The following is a 23,736-nucleotide window of genomic DNA, read 5'->3' as shown; positions in this document are numbered from 1 at the left end:
GGCACTGGACGGGACTGGGACTGGGACTGGGACTGGGCTGAGCTGGACTGGGCTGGGCTGGGCTGAGCTGGACTGGGCTGACTGGACTGGGCTGGGCTGGGCTGGACTGGACTGAGCTGGACCTAGGGCTGGGCTGGACTGGGACTGGACTGGGACTGGACTGGGCTGGGCTGGGGCTGGACTGGACTGGGCTGGACCTAGGGCTGGGCTGGGACTGGACTGGGCTGGGCTGGCCTGGGCTGGGGCTGGACTGGACTGGGACTGGACCTGGGCTGGGCTGGGGCTGGACTGGACTGGGCGACTGGGCTGGCTGGGCTGGCTGGACTGGACTGGGCTGGACTGGCTGGGCTGGACTGGACTGGGCTGGGGCTGGACTGGGCTGAGCTGGACCTAGGGCTGGGCTGGGCTGGATGGGCTGAGCTGGACTGGACTGGACTGGGACTGGACTGGACTGGACTGGACTGGACTGGGCTGGGGCTGGACTGGGCTGAGCTGGACCTAGGGCTGGGCTGGGATCTGGGGTGGGCTGGGGCTGGGCTGGGCTGGGCTGTGGGCTGGGCTGGGCTGGGCTGGACTGGGGACTGGGCTGAGCTGGACCTGGGCTGGGCTGGGCTGGGGTGGGCTGAGCTGGACCTAGGGCTGGGCTGGGCTGGACTGGGCTGAGCTGGACCTAGGGCTGGGCTGGGGCTGGACTGGGCTGAGCTGGACCTAGGGGCTGGGCTGGGCTGGGGATGGGCTGAGACTGGACCTGGGCTGGGCTGGGCTGGGGATGGGCTGCTGGGCTGGGCTGGACTGGGGGCTGGACTGGGCTGGGCTGGGGATGGGCTGGACCTAGGACTGGGCTGGGGCTGGGCTGGGCTGGACTGGGCTGAGCTGAGGGCTGGGCTGAGCTGACCCAGGGCTGGGCTGGGCTGGGATGGGCTGAGCTGGACCTAGGGCTGGGCTGGGGCTGGACTGGGCTGAGGCTGGCCTGGGGCTGGGCTGGGGGCTGGACTGGGCTGAGCTGGACCTAGGGCTGGGCTGGGCTGGGCTGGGCTGAGCTGGACCTAGGGCTGGGCTGGGCTCACTGGCTGAGCTGGGACCTAGGGCTGGGCTGGCTGGGCTGGACTGGGGTGGCTGAGCTGGACCTAGGGGCTGGGCTGGGGCTGGCTTGGACTGGGACTGCTGGGCCCTGGGCTGGGGCTGGACTGGGCTGAGTTGGACCTAGGGCTGGGCTGGGGATGGGCTGGACCTAGGGCTGGGCTGGGTCTGGACTGGGCTGAGCTGGACCTAGGGCTGGGCTGGGCTGGGCTGGGGATGGGCTGGACTGGGCTGGAAATTCCATCGCTGATGTTACCTAGGAGATGACAGGACACACATCACATGACCATAGAACAGTGTAAGGAACCAGTCAGGTTAAACCCTCCCTCCCTCCCTCCCTCCCTCCCTCCCTCCCTCCCTCCCTTCCTCTGCCCCCTCCCTCCCTCCCTCCCCCTCCCCCCTCCTTCCTTCCTTCCTTCCTTCCTCCCTCCCCCTCCCTCCCTCCCTCCGTCTTCACACCCCTTGACTTATTCCACATCTAGGTGTGTTTCAGCCTGAATTCAACATTGATTCAATATACATTTTAATTTAATTCTAAATGTAATCCATTTTAAATTCAGGCTGTAACACAACAACATGTGGATAAAGTCAAGGGGTGGGAATACTTTCTGAAGGCACTGTACCTCAGTTCTGGAACCAGCTGATTAAGTAGGTACAGATCCCATGGAAGCTCTTCCAGCAGTACTCGTTAGCCAGGCGTGCTGCTTTGGCCTCGCCCTGCTCTGTGGGCCTGGTGGTGGGCCTGGAGGTGGGCTTCTTCCCAACGGTTCCCTTCCCTGGATGGGGCTGGGGCTGGGGCTTGACTGGGCGGGGGATGCTGGGGACCTTGGGGACCTTGGGCTGGGCTGGGGCTGGTTTGCGCTGGACCTGGCCTGTCTTAGCCGGTTTAGGAGTGGTGTGCTTGGGCCAGGAGGCCAGAAAGGTCATCTGAGCCTCATCCGACCCCTTCTTACACATCAGAGGTCTGGGGATCCATCAATGATCAGTTATTGATTGTGACACATTATACACACACATTATACACACACACACATTATACACACACACACATTATACACACACATTATACACACACACACATTATACACACACACACATTATACACACACACACATTATACACACACACACATTATACACACACACACATTATACACACACACATTATACACACACACACATTATACACACACACACACATTATACACACACATTATGTACACATATTAAACACACATTATATACACACACACATTATACACACACATTATACACACACACACATTATACACACACACACATTATACACACACATTATACACACACACACATTATACACACACATTATACACACACATTATACACACACATTATGTACACATATTATACACACATTATACACACACACACATTATACACACACATTATACACACACACACATTATACACACACACACATTATACACACACATTATACACACACACACATTATACACACACATTATACACACACACACATTATACACACACACACATTATACACACACACACATTATACACACACATTATACACACACACACATTATACACACACATTATACACACACACACATTATACACACACATTATACACACACACATTATACACACACACACATTATACACACACACATTATACACACACACACATTATACACACACATTATGTACACACATTAAACACACATTATATACACACACACATTATACACACACATTATGTACACACATTAAACACACATTATATACACACACACATTATACACACACATATACATACTATATATACACATTATACACACATTATATACATATTATACACACATTATACACACACATTATGTACACACATTAAACACACATTATACACACACACACATTATACACACACATTATGTACACACATTAAACACACATTATATACACACACACATTATACACACACATATACACACAATATATATACACATTATACACACATTATATACACACATTATATACACACACACATTATACACACACATATACACACAATATATATACACATTATACACACATTATACACACACATTATGTACACACATTAAACACACATTATACACACACACACATTATACACACACATTATGTACACACATTAAACACACATTATACACACACACACATTATACACACACATTATGTACACACATTAAACACACATTATACACACACACACATTATACACACACATTATGTACACACATTAAACACACATTATACACACACACACATTATACACACACATATACACACAATATATATACACATTATACACACATTATATACATATTATACACACATTATATACACAAACACATTATACACACAAAGCTGGCATCAAGGCAAAGGGTGGCTATTTGAAGACCACACACACACTCAGAAACCTTACACACACACACACACAACCACACACACACACACACACTCAGAAACCTTACACACAACCACACACACACACACTCAGAAACCTCACACACAACCACACACACACACACACACTCAGAAACATTACACACAACCACACACACACACACACACACTCAGAAACCTTACACACAACCACACACACACACACACACACTCAGAAACCTTACACACAACCACACACACACACACACACTCAGACACCTTACACACAACCACACACAACCACACACACTCAGAAACCTTACACACAACCACACACAACCACACACACACTCAGAAACCTTACACACACACACACACACACTCAGAAACCTTACACACAACCACACACACACACTCAGAAACCTTACACACACACACACACAACCGCACACACACTCAGACACCTTACACACAACCACACACACTCAGAAACCTTACACACACACACACAAAAAAATATATAGATGAAAACTGTCTTGGTAAATAGTGGGTCTACAGCTTATCATGAGGTATTCTAACTTAGGAGAGCAGAACCTCGAGACTTCCTTAATATTAGAGATGGTTAACAACAGCAAAGTCACCGGCTTTATTAATAAGTGCATCGATGACGTCGTCCCCACAGTGACTGTATGTACATATCCCAACCAGAAGCCATGGATTACAGGCAACATCCGCACTGAGCTAAAGGGTAGAGCTGCCGCTTTCAAGGAGCGGGACACTAATCTGGACGCTTATACGAAATCCTGCTATGCCCTCAGACGAACCATCGAACAGGCAAAGAGTCAATACAGGATTACGATTGAATCATACTACACTGGCTCTGATGCTCGTCGGATGTGGCAGGGCTTGCAAACTATCACTGATTACGAAGGGAAAACCATCCACAAGCTGCCCAGTGACTCAAGCCTATCAGATGAGCTAATTGCCTTCTATGCTCGTTTTGAGGCCGGCAACACTGAACCATGCATGAGAGCACCAGCTGTTCCGGACACCCATGGCTGCACCCCTGCCCAATCATGTGAAATCCATAGATTAGGGCCTAATTTATTTATTTCAATTTATTTCAATTGACTGATTTCGTCATATGAACTGTAACTCAGTAAAATCGTTGAAATCGTTGCATGTTGGTTTATATTTTTGTTCAGTATAGATTCTTCAGCTCTTAGCAATTCTCAGCCAACCTTCCATTGTTAAGCAAAATTCTGGAGTAATTGGTTTTCAAACAGCTAAATTATTTTTTAAAGTTGCAACGGCAGGTAGCTTAGTGGTTAAGAGCGTAGTGCCAGTAACTGAAAGGTCGCTGGTTCTAATCCCCGAGCCGACTAGGTGAAAAATCTGTCGATGTGCCCTTGAGCAAGGCACTTAACCCTAATTGCTCCTGTAAGTCACTCTGGATAAGAGCGTCTGCTAAATGACGTAAATGTAAATATTAGAACAATTCCAATCTGGTTTTCGTGCCCACCACAGCACTGAGACAATTTTAGTTAAAGTGGTAAATGATCTTAGAGCCAAACAGCTCTCTGTCCTTGTACTCTTGGATTTAAGTGCTGCATTTGACTCTGTTGACCATGATGTCCTTCTGGACAGACTGGAGAGGTGGGTTGGCCTCTGTTGACCATGATGTCCTTCTGGACAGACTGGAGGGGTGGGTTGGCCTCTGCTGACCATGATGTCCTTCTGGACAGACTGGAGAGGTGGGTTGGCCTCTGTTGACCGTGATGACCTTCTGGACAGACTCGAGAGGTGGGTTGGCCTCTGTTGACCATGATGTCCTTCTGGACAGACTGGAGGGTGGGTTGGCCTCTGTTGACCATGATGTCCTTCTGGACAGACAGGAGAGGTGGGTTGGCCTCTGTTGACCATGATGTCCTTCTGGACAGACAGGAGAGGTGGGTTGGCCTCTCCGGTCCAGTTTTAAATGGGTTCAGGACCTATTTAACCGGTTGAGAGTTTTTTGTCACCCTTGGTGAACAAAACTCAGAGAAAATAGATATTCCATGTGGCGTTCCATAAGGTTAGATTTAGGGTCCGGTACTGTTCAGTTTATATATGTTACCCCTTGGCAGCATTATCAGAAAGCACAGCATTGGTTTTCACTGCTACGCAGACGATACACAACTTTACATTTCTGTGTCACCAGAGGATTTTAAACTGTATTCGTGATATAAATACTTGGATGGCTCACAACTTCCTCCAGCTAAATCAAGACAAGACCAAGGTACTTATAGTTGGAGCCAAAGCACAGAGAGAGAATCTGGACGCACATTTTAACAAACGGGCAATAAAGATAAAACACCAGGTAAAAAACCTAGCCGTTATTTTAGATTCTGAACTCAAATTCGAATCACACGTCAGGAACGTGACCAAAATAGCTTTTTACCACCCGAGGAACATTGCCAAGGTGCGGCCGTTTCTATCTCAGGCTGATACAGAGAGACTCATCCATGCTTTTAGTACAAGCAGGCTTGACTACTGTAATGCTCTCCTGTCTGGTCTACCCAAGAAAACCATTACTGTCCTTCTAACTATCCCAAAGCCCAGGACCAAGAGACCTTTAGTTACTATGACACCCAGCCTCTGGAACAGCCTGCCAGAGAACCTGAGAGGGGCCGAAACTGGGGACAGGAACAGCCTGCCAGAGAACCTGAGAGGGGCCGAAACTGGGGACAGGAACAGCCTGCCAGAGAACCTGAGAGGGGCCGAAACTGGGGACAGGAACAGCCTGCCAGAGAACCTGAGAGGGGGCCGAAACTGGGGACAGGAACAGCCTGCCAGAGAACCTGAGAGGGGCCGAAACTGGGGACAGGAACAGCCTGCCAGAGAACCTGAGAGGGGCCGAAACTGGGGACAGGAACAGCCTGCCAGAGAACCTGAGAGGGGCCGAAACTGGGGACAGGAACAGCCTGCCAGAGAACCTGAGAGGGGCCGAAACTGGGGACAGGAACAGCCTGCCAGAGAACCTGAGAGGGGCCGAAACTGGGGACAGGAACAGCCTGCCAGAGAACCTGAGAGGGGCCAAAACTATGGACATATTTCAAAGAGATCTTAAAACAAATAGTTTTAGCTTTTCTTTTCCTCAGGCTGCTTTTTAGTTTTGATTGTTATTCTTTAAATGTTTTATTCTCTTATGTTTGTTGTGTAGTAAATAATTATGTTTATTTTCATTGTTTAAAAAAAAAAATTGTTTCTGTGAAGCGCATTGAGTTGCATTCATGTCTGAAATGCGCTGTATAAATAAAGCTTGATTTGAAGGTAGGCGACAACACGTCCGCCACGCTGACCCTCAACATAGGGGCCCCTCATGGGTGCATGCTTAGTCCCCTCCTGACCCTCAACATAGGGGCCCCTCATGGGTGCATGCTTAGTCCCCTCCTGACCCTCAACATAGGGGCCCCTCATGGGTGCATGCTTAGTCCCCTCCTGACCCTCAACATAGGGGCCCCTCATGGGTGCGTGCTTAGTCCCCTCCTGACCCTCAACATAGGGCCCCTCATGGGTGCGTGCTTAGTCCCCTCCTGACCCTCAACATAGGGGCCCCTCATGGGTGCATGCTTAGTCCCCTCCTGACCCTCAACATAGGGGCCCCTCATGGGTGCGTGCTTAGTCCCCTCCTGACCCTCAACATAGGGGCCCCTCATGGGTGCGTGCTTAGTCCCCTCCTGACCCTCAACATAGGGGCCCCTCATGGGTGCGTGCTTAGTCCCCTCCTGACCCTCAACATAGGGGCCCTTCATGGGTGCGTGCTTAGTCCCCTCCTGACCCTCAACATAGGGGCCCTTCATGGGTGCGTGCTTAGTCCCCTCCTGACCCTCAACATAGGGGCCCCCTCATGGGTGCGTGCTTAGTCCCCTCCTGACCCTCAACATAGGGGCCCCTCATGGGTGCGTGCTTAGTCCCCTCCTGACCCTCAACATAGGGGCCCTTCATGGGTGCGTGCTTAGTCCCCTCCTGACCCTCAACATAGGGGCCCTTCATGGGTGCGTGCTTAGTCCCCCTCCTGACCCTCAACATAGGGGCCCTTCATGGGTGCGTGCTTAGTCCCCTCCTGACCCTCAACATAGGGGCCCCCCATGGGTGCATGCTTAGTCCCCTCCTGACCCTCAACATAGGGGCCCCTCATGGGTGCATGCTTAGTCCCCTCCTGACCCTCAACATAGGGGCCCTTCATGGGTGCATGCTTAGTCCCCTCCTGACCCTCAACATAGGGGCCCCTCATGGGTGCATGCTTAGTCCCCTCCTGTACTCCCTGTTCACCCACGGCTGTGTGAACGCGCACCACTCCAACGCCATCGTTAAGTTTGCAGACGACACAACGGTGGTAGGTCGGATCAACGACGGCAGTGAGACAGCCTAGAGGGAGGAGGTCAGAGACCTGGCAGTGTGGTGCCAGGACAACAACCTCTCCCTCAACGTCAGCAAGACAAAGGAGCTGATCGTGGACTACAGGAAGTGTGGGGTTAGGGTTATAATAGTGATTATATTACCTGTATACACAGGGTTAGGGTTATAATAGTGATTATATTACCTGTATACACAGGGTTAGGGTTATAATAGTGATTATATTACCTGTATACGTGGGGTTAGGGTTATAATAGTGATTATATTACCTGTATACACAGGGTTAGGGTTATAATAGTGATTATATTACCTGTATACACAGGGTTAGGGTTATAATAGTGATTATATTACCTGTATAAACAGGGTTAGGGTTATAATAGTGATTATATTACCTGTATACGTGGGGTTAGGGTTATAATAGTGATTATATTACCTGTATACGTGGGGTTAGGGTTATAATAGTGATTATATTACCTGTATACACAGGGTTAGGGTTATAATAGTGATTATATTACCTGTATACACAGGGTTAGGGTTATAATAGTGATTATATTACCTGTGTACACGGGGTTAGGGTTATAATAGTGATTATATTACCTGTATACGTGGGGTTAGGGTTATAATAGTGATTATATTACCTGTATACACAGGGTTAGGGTTATAATAGTGATTATATTACCTGTATACACAGGGTTAGGGTTATAATAGTGATTATATTACCTGTATACACAGGGTTAGGGTTATAATAGTGATTATATTACCTGTATACACAGGGTTAGGGTTATAATAGTGATTATATTACCTGTATACGTGGGGTTAGGGTTATAATAGTGATTATATTACCTGTATATGTGGGGTTAGGGTTATAATAGTGATTATATTACCTGTATACACAGGGTTAGGGTTATAATAGTGATTATATTACCTGTATACGTGGGGTTAGGGTTATAATAGTGATTATATTACCTGTATACACAGGGTTAGGGTTATAATAGTGATTATATTACCTGCACACACAGGGTTAGGGTTATAATAGTGATTATATTATCTGTATACACAGGGTTAGGGTTATAATAGTGATTATATTACCTGTATACGTGGGGTTAGGGTTATAATAGTGATTATATTACCTGTATATACAGGGTTAGGGTTATAATAGTGATTATATTACCTGTATACGTGGGGTTAGGGTTATAATAGTGATTATATTACCTGTATACACAGGGTTAGGGTTATAATAGTGATTATATTACCTGTATACACAGGGTTAGGGTTATAATAGTGATTATATTACCTGTATACACAGGGTTAGGGTTATAATAGTGATTATATTACCTGTATACACAGGGTTAGCGTTATAATAGTGATTATATTACCTGTATACACAGGGTTAGGGTTATAATAGTGATTATACTACCTGTATACGTGGGGTTAGGGTTATAATAGTGATTATATTACCTGTAAACATGGGGTTAGGGTTATAATAGTGATTATATTACCTGTATACACAGGGTTAGGGGTTATAATAGTGATTATATTACCTGTATACACAGGGTTAGGGGTTATAATAGTGATTATAATACCTGTATACGTGGGGTTAGGGTTATAATAGTGATTATATTACCTGTATACACAGGGTTAGGGTTATAATAGTGATTATATTACCTGTATACACAGGGTTAGGGTTATAATAGTGATTATATTACCTGTATACACAGGGTTAGGGTTATAATAGTGATTATATTACCTGTATACGTGGGGTTAGGGTTATAATAGTGATTATATTACCTGTATACACAGGGTTAGGGTTATAATAGTGATTATATTACCTGTATACACAGGGTTAGGGTTATAATAGTGATTATATTACCTGTATACACAGGGTTAGGGTTATAATAGTGATTATATTACCTGTATACACAGGGTTAGGGTTATAATAGTGATTATATTACCTGTATACGTGGGAGTTAGGGTTATAATAGTGATTATATTACCTGTATACACAGGGATAGGGTTATAATAGTTATTATATTACCTGTATACGTGGGAGTTAGGGTTATAATAGTGATTATATTACCTGTATACGTGAGGGTTAGGGTTATAATAGTGATTATATTACCTGTATACGTGGGGTTAGGGTTATAATAGTGATTATATTACCTGTATACGTGGGGTTAGGGTTATAATAGTGATTATATTACCTGTATTCGTGGGGTTAGGGTTATAATAGTGATTATATTACCTGTATACACAGGTTTAGGGTTATAATAGTGATTATATTACCTGTATACGTGGGGTTAGGGTTATAATAGTGATTATATTACCTGTATACGTGAGGTTAGGGTTATAATAGTGATTATATTACCTGTATACACATGGTTAGGGGTTATAATAGTGATTATATTACCTGTATACACAGGGTTAGGGGTTATAATAGTGATTATATTACCTGTATACACAGGGTTAGGGTTATAATAGTGATTATATTACCTGTATACACAGGGTTAGGGTTATAATAGTGATTATATTACCTGTATACACAGGGTTAGGGTTATAATAGTGATTATATTACCTGTATACACAGGGTTAGGGTTATAATAGTGATTATATTACCTGTATACACAGGGTTAAGGTTATAATAGTGATTATATTACCTGTATACGTGGGGTTAGGGTTATAATAGTGATTATATTACCTGTATACGTGGGGTTAGGGTTATAATAGTGATTATATTACCTGTATACACAGGGTTAGGGTTATAATAGTGAATATATTACCTGTATACATGGGGTTAGGGTTATAATAGTGATTATATTACCTGTATACGTGGGGTTAGGGGTTATAATAGTGATTATATTACCTGTATACGTGGGGTTAGGGGTTATAATAGTGATTATATTACCTGTATACACAGGGTTAGGGTTATAATAGTGATTATATTACCTGTATACGTGGGGTTAGGGTTATAATAGTGATTATATTACCTGTATACACAGGGTTAGGGTTATAATAGTGATTATATTACCTGCACACACAGGGTTAGGGGTTATAATAGTGATTATATTATCTGTATACACAGGGTTAGGGTTATAATAGTGATTATATTACCTGCACACACAGGGTTAGGGTTATAATAGTGATTATATTATCTGTATACACAGGGTTAGGGTTATAATAGTGATTATATTACCTGTATACGTGGGGTTAGGGTTATAATAGTGATTATATTACCTGTATATACAGGGTTAGGGTTATAATAGTGATTATATTACCTGTATACGTGGGAGTTAGGGTTATAATAGTGATTATATTACCTGTATACACAGGGTTAGGGTTATAATAGTGATTATATTACCTGTATACACAGGGTTAGGGTTATAATAGTGATTATATTACCTGTATACACAGGGTTAGGGTTATAATAGTGATTATATTACCTGTATACACAGGGTTAGCGTTATAATAGTGATTATATTACCTGTATACACAGGGTTAGGGTTATAATAGTGATTATACTACCTGTATACGTGGGGTTAGGGTTATAATAGTGATTATATTACCTGTAAACGTGGGGTTAGGGTTATAATAGTGATTATATTACCTGTATACACAGGGTTAGGGTTATAATAGTGATTATATTACCTGTATACACAGGGTTAGGGTTATAATAGTGATTATAATACCTGTATACGTGGGGTTAGGGTTATAATAGTGATTATATTACCTGTATACACAGGGTTAGGGTTATAATAGTGATTATATTACCTGTATACACAGGGTTAGGGTTATAATAGTGATTATATTACCTGTATACACAGGGTTAGGGTTATAATAGTGATTATATTACCTGTATACGTGGGGTTAGGGTTATAATAGTGATTATATTACCTGTATACACAGGGTTAGGGTTATAATAGTGATTATATTACCTGTATACACAGGGTTAGGGTTATAATAGTGATTATATTACCTGTATACACAGGGTTAGGGTTATAATTGTGATTATATTACCTGTATACGTGGGGTTAGGGTTATAATAGTGATTATATTACCTGTATACGTGGGGTTAGGGTTATAATAGTGATTATATTACCTGTATACACAGGGATAGGGTTATAATAGTTATTATATTACCTGTATACGTGGGGTTAGGGTTATAATAGTGATTATATTACCTGTATACGTGGGGTTAGGGTTATAATAGTGATTATATTACCTGTATACGTGGGGTTAGGGTTATAATAGTGATTATATTACCTGTATACGTGGGGTTAGGGTTATAATAGTGATTATATTACCTGTATTCGTGGGGTTAGGGTTTTAATAGTGATTATATTACCTGTATACACAGGTTTAGGGTTATAATAGTGATTATATTACCTGTATACGTGGGGTTAGGGTTATAATAGTGATTATATTACCTGTATACGTGGGGTTAGGGTTATAATAGTGATTATATTACCTGTATACACATGGTTAGGGTTATAATAGTGATTATATTACCTGTATACACAGGGTTAGGGTTATAATAGTGATTATATTACCTGTATACACAGGGTTAGGGTTATAATAGTGATTATATTACCTGTATACACAGGGTTAGGGTTATAATAGTGATTATATTACCTGTATACACAGGGTTAGGGTTATAATAGTGATTATATTACCTGTATACACAGGGTTAGGGTTATAATAGTGATTATATTACCTGTATACACAGGGTTAAGGTTATAATAGTGATTATATTACCTGTATACGTGGGGTTAGGGTTATAATAGTGATTATATTACCTGTATACGTGGGGTTAGGGTTATAATAGTGATTATATTACCTGTATACACAGGGTTAGGGTTATAATAGTGAATATATTACCTGTATACATGGGGTTAGGGTTATAATAGTGATTATATTACCTGTATACACAGGGTTAGGGTTATAATTGTGATTATAATACCTGTATACATGGGGTTAGGGTTATAATAGTGAATATATTACCTGTATACGTGGGGTTAGGGTTATAATAGTGATTATATTACCTGTATACGTGGGGTTAGGGTTATAATAGTGATTATATTACCTGTATACGTGGGGTTAGTGTTATAATAGTGATTATATTACCTGTATACGTGGGGTTAGGGTTATAATAGTGATTATATTACCTGTATATACAGGGTTAGGGTTATAATAGTGATTATATTACCTGTATACACAGGGTTAGAGTTATAATAGTGATTATATTACCTGTATATATTCTATCAGTTAATATATTACCTGTAGACACTGGGTCCCTGGCAGGCATGGTTCAGTTTCCTCATGTCCCACATCATCTGAGTAAAGTAGTGTCTGGGGTTGGTGTTGTAGGCTCTGCACAGGTTGGGTGTCCCCTGGAAGTCGCAGTAGTAGGAGCGAGTCTGAGGCTGGGTCTGGGGTGGGCTGGGGCCCTTACAGGAGACCCTGAGCCTGGTATGGTCCCCAGCTCCAGACACCACCATGGTGCAGGAGTCGCGGCTCTTGGTGCTGAATGAGATGGGTCGGTCCCAGACTGTGCCGTTTGTCTTTGTTGTTGTCTTTTGAGCGTGTGACACCACCCCAGCCGCCAGCACCAGCAGCGCCATCCTCAACCCAGTCCTCATGATGACGGTGACCGTGGAAACGGCGCTGTGTGTGTGAGAGAGAGAGAGAGCGAGTGTACGGAGGCGTCCTGAAGAAGTGTACGGAGGCATCCGGAAGGAGCTTATAAAGACTTTTCCTACAAAGACGGCTTTCAGGTGGTGACTAACCTCCCCCCACCCCACACACACACACAACCAAGGGAGGAGAGGAGGTAGATAGGAGAGAGAGAGAGAGAGAGAGAGGGAGAGAGAGAGACACAGACAGACAGACAGACAGAGAGAGAGAGAGAGAGAGAGAGAGAGAGAGAGAGAGAGAGAGAGAGAGAGAGAGAGACGAGAGAGCGAGACGAGAGAGAAAGAGAGAGAGAGAGAAATACGAGAGAAAGAGAGAGAGAGAGAAATACGAGAGAGAGAGAGAGAGAGAGAAATACGAGAGAGAGAGAGAGAGAGAGAGAGAGAGAGAGAGAGAGAGAGAGAGAGAGAGAGAGAGAGAGAGAGAGAGAGAGAGATAAAGAAAAACCCTTGAATGAGTAGGTGTGTCCAAACTTTTGACTGGTAGTGTACATTTAAAAACATTAACATGTAGTGTGTGTGTGTGCATCTATCAGTTACACATACATGTCAGTACATACACACAACAAGTAGGTCACATTGGGGAGAGGCGTTGTGCCATGAGGTGTTGATTTATTTGTTTTTTAAACCAGGTTTACTGTTCACTTGCTCTATATAAGATGGAAGGGAGTTCCATGCCCCCATGGCTCTGTATAATACTGTACGCTTCCTTGAATTTGTTCTGGACCTGGGGACTGTGAAAAGACCCCTGGTGGCATGTCTGGTGGGGTAAGTGTGTGTGTCAGTGCTGTGTGTAAGTTGACGATGCAAACAATTTGGGATTTCCAACAAATTAATGTTTCTTATAATAACAAGAAGTGATGCAGTCAGTCTCTCCTCAACTCTTAGCCAAGAGAGACTGGCATGCATAGTATTAATATTAGTCCTCTGATTACAATGGAGAGCAAGACGTGCCACTCTGTTCTGGGCCAGCTGCAGCTTAATTAGGTCCTGCTCTGTTCTGGGCCAGCTGCAGCTTAACTAGGTCCTGCTCTGTTCTGGGCCAGCGGCAGCTTAACTAGGTCCTGCTCTGTTCTGGGCCAGCTGCAGCTTAACTAGGTATTTATTTGCAGCACTGGACCACACGACTGGACAATAATCAAGATAAGATCAAACTAGAGCCTGCAGGACTTGCTTTGTGGAGTGTGGTGTCAAAAAAGCAGAGCATCTCTTTATTACAGACCTCTGCCCATCTGTACAACCATTTACAACCAGTTATCTGTACAACCATTTACAACCATTTAATCTATATGTTTTGACCATGACAGTTTACAATCTAAGGTAACACCAAGTAATTATAATAATACTACATTTTATTTGGCAGACATCTGACATTAACAGGAGGCCTACATAGAAGCCAGTATGTACATAAGATCATTAAATCATAAAGTCTAGTGATCAATCAAAAGTAACATATAAATCTAAGGACAGATAAAAAAGAGGAGGGAGGGGGGTTGAGTCTCCTCAACAGCCACATTATTCACTATCAGATTCAGCTGAGGTCCAGAACTTAGGGAATGATTTGTACCAAATACAATGTTCTTAGTTTTAGAGATGTTCAGGACCAGTTTATTACTGGCCACCCCATTCTAAAACTGTGTGCAACTCTTTGTTTAGGGTTGTAGTGATTTCACGGCTGTGGTTGCTGACGTGTATAGGGTTGAATCATCAGCAGACATGGACACATGCTTTGTTTAATGCCAGTGGCAGGTCATTGGTAAAAATAGAAGAGTAGAGGGCCTAGAGAGCTGCCCTGCGGTACACCACACTTTACATGTTTGACATTAGAAAAGCTTCCATTAAAGAAAACCCTTTGAGTTCTATTAGATAGATAGCTTTGAATCCACGATATGGCAGAGGTTGAAAAGCCATAACACAAGTTTTTTCAACAACAGGTTATGGTCAATAATATCAAAGGCTGCACTGAAATCTAACAGTACAGCTCCCACAATCTTCTCATTATCAATTTCTTTCAACCAATTATCAGTCAATTGTGTCAGTGCAGTACATGTTGAGTGACCTTCTCTATAAGCATGCTGAAAGTCTGTTGTTAATTTGTTTACAGAGAACTAGCATTGTATTTGGTCAAACACCATTTTTTCCAACAGTTTGCTAAGAGCTGGCAGCATGCTGATAGGTCTGCTGTTAGAACCAGTAAAGGCCGCTTTACCACTCTTGGGTAGCGGAATGACTTTGGCTTCCCTCCAGGCCTGAGGACAAAGACTTTCCTCTAGGCTCAGATTAAATATATGACAGATAGGAGTGGCTATAGAGTCAGCTACCATCCTCAGTAGCTTTCCATCTAAGTTGTCAATGCCAGGAGGTTTGTCATTATTGATCGATAACAACAATCTTTCCACCTCTCCCACACTAACTTTACAAAATTCGAACTTACAATGCTTTTCTTTCATTATTAGTTCTTTATGCATGAATACGATGGCTCACTGTTCATTGTTGGCATATCCTGCCTAAGTTTTCCCACTTTGCCAATGAAGTAATCATTAAAATAATTGGCAACCCCAAATGATTTAATGAAAGATGGTATTGATTTTTGTCTTTCTGCCCATAATTTCATTTAAAGTACACAAAAGTTTTTTTTCTTCCATAACTCTCTATATATTTATATATTTGATCTTGGCTTCATAATACAGTTTCTTCTTCTTTTTGTTGAGTTTAGTTACATAATTTCTCAATTTGCAGTAAGTCAGCCAGTCAGATGTTCAGCCAGACTTATTAGCCACTCCTTTTGCCCCGTCTCTTTCAACCATACAGTTTTTCAATTCCTCATCAATCCATGGAGCCGTAACAGTTCTAACAATCAGTTTCTTAACAGGTGCATGTTTATCAATCAATGGAAGAAGCAATTTCATAAACTCATCAAGTGCAGCGTCTGGATGCCCCTTATTAATCACATCAGACCAACAAATATTTTTTACATCATCCACATAAGAGTCACAGCAAAATATTTTGTATGATCTCTTATATACTATTTTAGGCCCAGATTTTGGAACTTTGGCTTTCCTGGATATGGCCACTATATTGTGATCACTACATTAGTAAAAATGTGATCTATACATGTGTCAGAGGGCGTCAGTGAATGCGGTAGGCGAAGTCAAATGCAGGACACAGAGCTTTCTGGAAACGTACTTTACTCGAAAGTAACCAGACATCCAACATAGGAGGAATCAACAACCCGCACACGAACACTGCCGATGACGAAATACAATAACACACAACACACAATGCACGACAGAGGGTTAAATAGGGAATACAATACAACATAATGGGGAACAGGTGTACACAATCAGGACAAAACAAGTCAAACACCGAAACATAGATCGGTGGCAGCTAGTACTCCGGGGACGACGAACGCCGAAGCCTGCCCGAGCAAGGAGGAGGAGCAGCCTCGGCTGATTCTGTGACAACATGTGGATGATCTTGTTCCTGTAGTGTTTCTAAACACCCTGGTAGGTTGATTAATAACCTGATCCAGATTACAGGCACTGGTTACAGTAAGAAGCTGCCTCTTGAGCGGACAGCTTGATGAAAACCAGTCAGTATTCAGGTCCCCAAGAAAGTCGACCTCTCTGTTTACATCACATACACTATCAAGCATTTCACACATATTATTTAGATACTGACTGTTAGCACTTGGTGGCCTATAGCAACACCCCAAAAGAAAAGGCTTTAGATGTGCCAAGTGAACCTGCAACCACAACACTTCAATAACACTTGACATAAGATCTTCTCTAAGCATTACAGGGATATGGCTCTGAAAGTGTTCAGACCCTTTGAGTTGTTCCACTTTTTGTTATGTTTCAGCCTTATTCTTAAGGATGATCTTGTGGTCCTCTGTAGCTCAATTGGTAGAGCATGGCGCTTGTAACGGCAGGGTAGTGGGTTCGATTCCCGGGACCACCCATACGTAAAAATGTATGCACACATGACTGTAAGTCGCTTTGGATAAAAGCGTCTACTAAATGGCATATTATTATCTTGTGCTTGTAAACACCCTGGTAGGTTGATGAATAACCTGAACCAGATTACGGCACTGACTACAGTGAAAGCTTCCTCTTGAGCGAACAGCTGTGATCATTTCCCTCACTTGGAGATTCTGCAATTCTGTCCACAACCGTGTTGTTCCACCTTGATTGTCCCTCGAGAGTTTCCATTACTTTATTAGTCGACTCCACCAGTATTTGGACACTTGAAGCTATTTTCTTGTTGTTGTTACAACTGCTTGTAGAACTATTTGAGTTTGTTTAATATCACACACTCACAAACTGAAAACATAACGTGTGTACAATGAATTGGTTCGAGTCAGAGCTCAAATATAACTTTAATTTGTATCCCGTGTTGCATTAGAATCGCAGCAAAGTTGGTTCCTGTTTCAGTCACATCTTTGGCCACATTCACGTGGGTCAAACAAAAACACCCTAATGATTGGTTGACAAATAGTGCCTCCCACAATGCAGGTGATGCCTAAGAAGAATGGCGCCGGAGGGGATGGCTGCCGTTTGACGGGCTCCTAACCAATTGTGCTATTCTGTGTGTTTTTCCGCGTTGTTTGTAACTTATCTTGTACATAATGTTTCTGCTACCGTCTCTTATGACCGAAAAGAGCTTCTGGATTTCAGAACAGCGATTACTCACCTCGAACTGGACAAAGATTTTTTCGAAGACAAATATTTTTTCTTTAACGAGTCAGATGCGAAGGATTTACTGCTGCTACCGGACCAGGCCCTATTCGCATGAAGAGGAGACGCAGATATGGGGGACGCAAGATCCGGGTGTCATTTGAGAATTAGTCGGCGAATGGGTTACCCGCCTCTACCAAGCCCCCATATTGGCAATCACTGGAGAATAAACTGGATGAGCTCTGTTCGAGACTATCCTACCAACGGGACATTAAAAACTGTAATATCTTATGTTTCACCAAGTCGTGGCTGAACGACGACATGGATAATATACAGTTGGCTGGGTTTTCCGTGCATCGGCAAGACAGAACAGACGAGGGGTGGTGGTCTGTGTACAGTGGAGAGAACAAGTATTTGATACACTGCCGATTTTGCAGGTTTTCCTATTTACCAAGCATGTAGAGGGCTGTAATTTTTATCATAGGTACACTTCAACTGCGAGAGACGGAATCTAAAACAAAAATCCAGAAAATCTCATTGTATGATTTTTAAGTAATTGATTTGCATTTTAGTGGTAGGCCTCATCACCGACAACGATGAGACAGGCTATAGGGAGGAGGTCAGAGGCCTGGCCGTGTGGTGCCAGGATAACAACCTCTCCCTCAATGATGAGACAGCCTATAGGGAGGAGGTCAGAGACCTGGCCGTGTGGTGCCAGGATAACAACCTCTCCCTCAACGATGAGACAGCCTATAGGGAGGAGGTCAGAGACCTGGCCGTGTGGTGCCAGGATAACAACCTCTCCCTCAACGATGAGACAGCCTATAGGGAGGAGGTCAGAGACCTGGCCGTGTGGTGCCAGGATAACAACCTCTCCCTCAACGATGAGACAGCCTATAGGGAGGAGGTCAGAGACCTGGCCGTGTGGTGCCAGGATAACAACCTCTCCCTCAACGATGAGACAGCCTATAGGGAGGAGGTCAGAGGCCTGGCCGTGTGGTGCCAGGATAACAACCTCTCCCTCAACGATGAGACAGCCTATAGGGAGGAGGTCAGAGGCCTGGCCGTGTGGTGCCAGGACAACAACCTCTCCCTCAACGATGAGACAGCCTATAGGGAGGAGGTCAGAGCCCTGGCCGTGTGGTGCCAGGACAACAACCTCTCCCTCAACGATGAGACAGCCTATAGGGAGGAGGTCAGAGGCCTGGCCGTGTGGTGCCAGGATAACAACCTCTCCCTCAATGTGATCAAGGCAAAGAAGATGATCGTGGACTACATGAAAAGAAGGACCGAGCACGCCCCCATTCTCATCGATGGGGCTGTAGTGGAGCGGGTCGAGAGCTTCAAGTGTCTTGGTGTTCACATGACCAAAAAACTATCATAGCCCAAACACACCAAGACAGTCGTGAAGAGGGCACGACAAAGCCTATTCTCCCTCAGGAGACTGAAAAGATTTGGCATGGATCCTCAGATCCCCAAAAAGTTCTACAGCTGCACCGTCGAGAGCATCCTGAATGGTTGCATCACCGCCTGGTATGGCAACTGCTCGCCCATCCAACCGCAAGGCGCTACAGAGGGTAGTGCGTAAGGCCCAGTACATCACTGGGGCCAAGCTTCCTGCCATCCAGGACCTCTATTTTTGGACTTCGCCAAGTCTAGGTCCAAAAAGCTTCTACCCCCAAGCCATAACACTGCTGAACAGTTAATCAAATGGTTACCCGGACTATTTGCATTGACACCCCCCCTTTTTTTTACACTGCTGCTACTTGCAATATCGTCTGCTATTATCCTCAGTAATGTTCCATCCAAGTTGTCAGACCCCGGTGGCTTGTCATTGTTGATAGACAACAATAGTTTGTTCACTTCTTCCAAACTGACTTTACGGAAGGCCGACTTCATCAAAATCTGCCTGACCTTTGATCACATGATTTATGTAAAGTTCATGCAGTCATCATGTAGTCGCAAGTCTGACAATTTTTAGAGATTCTGTTATAGAAACTGAAGTAATATAATCTCTGTTATAGAAACTGAAGTAATATAATCTCTGTTATAGAAACTGAAGTAATATAATCTCTGTTATAGAAACTGAAGTAATAGAATCTCTGTTATAGAAACTGAAGTAATAGAATCTCTGTTATAGAAACTGAAGTAATAGAATCTCTGTTATAGAAACTGAAGCAATAGAATCTCTGTTATAGAAACTGAAGTAATATAATCTCTGTTATAGAAACTGAAGTAATAGAATCTCTGTTATAGAAACTGAAGTAATAGAATCTCTGTTATAGAAACTGAAGTAATAGAATCTCTGTTATAGAAACTGAAGTAATAGAATCTCTGTTATAGAAACTGAAGCAATAGAATCTCTGTTATAGAAAGTGGAATATTCCATATGAAAGGACAGGAGGGAGGAGGAAGACATGTACAGCACTTTACAGTTAAGGCTACGCAGGCACACACACACACACACACACACACACACACAGGATATTTTAGTTTTTCAATCCAGTCGGGAAAGAAAGAGCCTCCTTGTTATTCACACTGGGACTCTGAGGTAAACATCGGTAGCAGGCAGTGTGTGTGTAATACTGGTTCTTCTCTCTCTCTCTTTCCTTCATCTCTTTCTCTCCTTCCTCTCCCCCTCTCTCCTTCCTCTTCCCCTCTCTCCTTCCTCTCTTCTTCCTCTCTCCCTCCTCTCTTCTTCCTCTCTCCCTCTTTCCCCCTGTCTTCTTCCTCTCTCCCTCTCTCCTTTCTCTCGCCCTCTCGCTGTCTCCCTCTCTCCCCCCTCTCCTTCCTCTCTTCTTCCTCTCTCCCTCTCTCTTCTTCATCTCCCCCTCTCTCCCTCTCTCCCCCCTCTCTCCTTCCTCTCTCCCTCTCTCTCCCTCTCTCCTTCCTCTCTCCCTCTCTTCTTCCTTTCTCCCTCTCTCCTCTCTTTCCCCCTCTCTTCTTCCTCTCTCCCTCTCTCCTTCCTCTCCCTCTCTCCCCCCTCTCTTCTTCCTCTCTCCCTCCTCTCTCCCTCTATCTCCCCCTCTCTTCTTCCTCTCTCCCTCTCTCCTCTCTCTCCCCCTCTCTTCTTCCTCTCTCCCTCTCTCCTTCCTCTCCCTCTCTCCCCCCTCTCTTCTTCCTCTCTCCCTCTCTCCTCCTCTCTCCTCTCTCCTTCCTCTCTCCTCTCTCCCTCTCTTCTTCCTCTCTCCCTCTCTCCTTCCTCTCTCCTCTCTCTCCCCCTCTCTTCTTCCCCCCCCTCTCTTCTTCCTCTCTCCCTCTCTCTCCCTCTCTCCCCCCTCTCTTCTCTTTCCCCCTCTCTTCTTCCTCTCTCCCTCTCTCCTTCCTCTCCCTCTCTCCCCCCTCTCTTCTTCCTCTCTCCCTCCTCTCTTCTTCCTCTCTCCCTCTCTCATCTCTCTCCCCCTCTCTTCTTCCTCTCTCCCTCTCTCCTTCCTCTCCCTCTCTCCCCCCTCTCTTCTTCCTCTCTCCCTCTCTCCCCCCTCTCTTCTCTTTTCCCCTCTCTCTCCCTCTCTTCCCCCTCTCTTCTCTTTCCCCCTCTCTTCTTCCTCTCTCCCTCTCTTCTTCCTCTCCCCCTCTCTCCTTCCTCTCTCCTCTCTCTCCCCCTCTCTTCTTCCTCTCTCCCTCTCTCCTTCCTCTCTCCTCTCTCTCCCTCCTCTCTTCTTCCTCTCTCCCTCCTATCTCTCCCTCTCCCCCCTCTCTTCTTACTCTCTCCCTCTCTCCCCCCTCTCTTCTCTCTCTCCCTCTCACTGACTGGTTTTCTGATCCATGCCCCCTACCCTTTTTTTAAAGGTACATTATCTGTGACCAACAGATGCATATCTGTATTCTCAGTTGTGAATTCCATTGATTAGGTCCTAATGAATTTATTTCAATTGACAGATTTCCTTAATTGTTACATGTTGCAGTTACATTTTTTTTCTGTATAAATTATATACACTACCACTCAAAAGTTTGGACACACCTACTCATTCAAGGGTTTTTAATTTTTACTATTTTGTACATTGTAGAATAATAGTGAAGACATCAAAACTATGAAATAACATATGGCATCATGTAGTAACCACAAAAGTGTTAAACAAATCAAAATATATTTTATATTGAGATTCTTCAATAAGCCACCCTTTGCCTTGATGACAGCTTTGCACACTCTTGGCATTCTCTCAACCAGCTTCATGAGGTGTCACCTGGAAGGGAATTCAATTAACAGGTGTGCCTTCTTAAAAGTTAATTGGTGGAATTTATTTCCTTCTTAATGCGCTTCTGCCAATCAGTTGTGTTGTGACAAGGTAAGGGGGGGTATACAGAAGATAGCCCTATTTGGTAAAAGACCAAGTCCATATTATGGCAAGAACAGCTCAAATAAGCAAAGAGAAACGACAGTCCATCATTACTTTTAAGACATTCAATTTCAAGAACTTTGAACGTTTCTTCGAGTGCAGTCGCAAAAACCATCAAGCACTATGATGAAACTGGCTCTCATGAGTACTGCCACTGGAATAGAAGACCCAGAGTTACCTCTGCTGCAGAAGATAGGTTCATTAGAGTTACCAGCCTCAGAAATTGCAGCCCAAATAAATGCTTCACAGAGTTCAAGTAACAGACACATCTCAACATCAACTGTTCAGAGGGGACTGTGTGAATCAGGCCTTCATGGTCGAATTGCTGTAAAGAAACCACTACTAAAGGACACCAATAATAAGAAGAGACTTGCTTGGGCCAAGAAACACGAGCAATGGACATTAGACCGGTGGAAATTTGTCCTTTGGTCTGGAGTCCAAATTGAAGATTTTTGGTTCCAACCGCCGTGTCTTTGTGAGACGCGGTGTGGGTGAACGGATGATCTCCGCATGTGTAGTTCCCACCGTAAAGCATGGAGGAGGAGGTGTTATGGTGTGGGGGTGCTTTGCTGGTGACACTGTCTGTGATTTCTTTAGAATTCAAGGCACACTTAACCAGCATGGCTACCACAGCATTCTGCAGCGGTACGCCATCCCATCTGGTTTGCGCTTCGTGGGACTATCATTTGTTTTTCAACAGGACAATGACCCAAAACACACCTCCAGGCTGTGTAAGGGCTATTTGACCAAGAAGGAGAGTGATGGAGTGCTGCATCAGATGATCTGTCCTCCACAATCCCCCCGACCTCAACCGAATTGAGATGGTTTGGGATGAGTTGGACGACAGAGTGAAGGAAAAGCAGCCAACAAGTGCTCATCATATGTGGGAACTCCTTCAAGACTGTTGGAAAAGCATTCCAGGTGAAGCTGGTTGAGAGAATGCCAAGAGTGTGCAAAGCTGTCATCAAGGCAAAGGGTGGCTGCTTTGAAGAATCTCAAATATAAAATATATTTTGATTTGTTTAACACTTTTTTGGTTACTACATGATTCCATATGTGGTACTGGTACTGTATATACATATATGTATAGATGGCAGGACAGAAAGACAGCGGAGACAGAAAGACAGCGGAG

The 23,736-nt window shown here is 44.1% G+C and overlaps 1 protein-coding gene across 1 annotated transcript; it reads right to left on the bottom strand.

The window, feature by feature from the left end:
• Nucleotides 1-1,704: 1,704 nt before the first annotated feature.
• LOC121561922 (fibroblast growth factor-binding protein 2-like) lies at nucleotides 1,705-13,540 on the bottom strand. The gene is made up of 2 exons (XM_041874343.2): nucleotides 13,179-13,540; nucleotides 1,705-2,044 (listed from the first exon to the last, which is right to left on the bottom strand). Exons 1-2 carry the CDS (start codon nucleotides 13,538-13,540, stop codon nucleotides 1,705-1,707), a joined length of 702 nt encoding a protein of 233 aa, XP_041730277.2.
• Nucleotides 13,541-23,736: the final 10,196 nt, after the last annotated feature.

This window comes from Coregonus clupeaformis, unplaced genomic scaffold (assembly GCF_020615455.1).
Source record: "Coregonus clupeaformis isolate EN_2021a unplaced genomic scaffold, ASM2061545v1 scaf1791, whole genome shotgun sequence".
In the NCBI taxonomy this organism is placed as follows: Eukaryota; Metazoa; Chordata; class Actinopteri; order Salmoniformes; family Salmonidae; genus Coregonus; species Coregonus clupeaformis.
The sequence above is the reverse complement of the archived record's forward strand: the minus strand, read 5'-3'. Positions and strand labels throughout refer to the sequence as shown.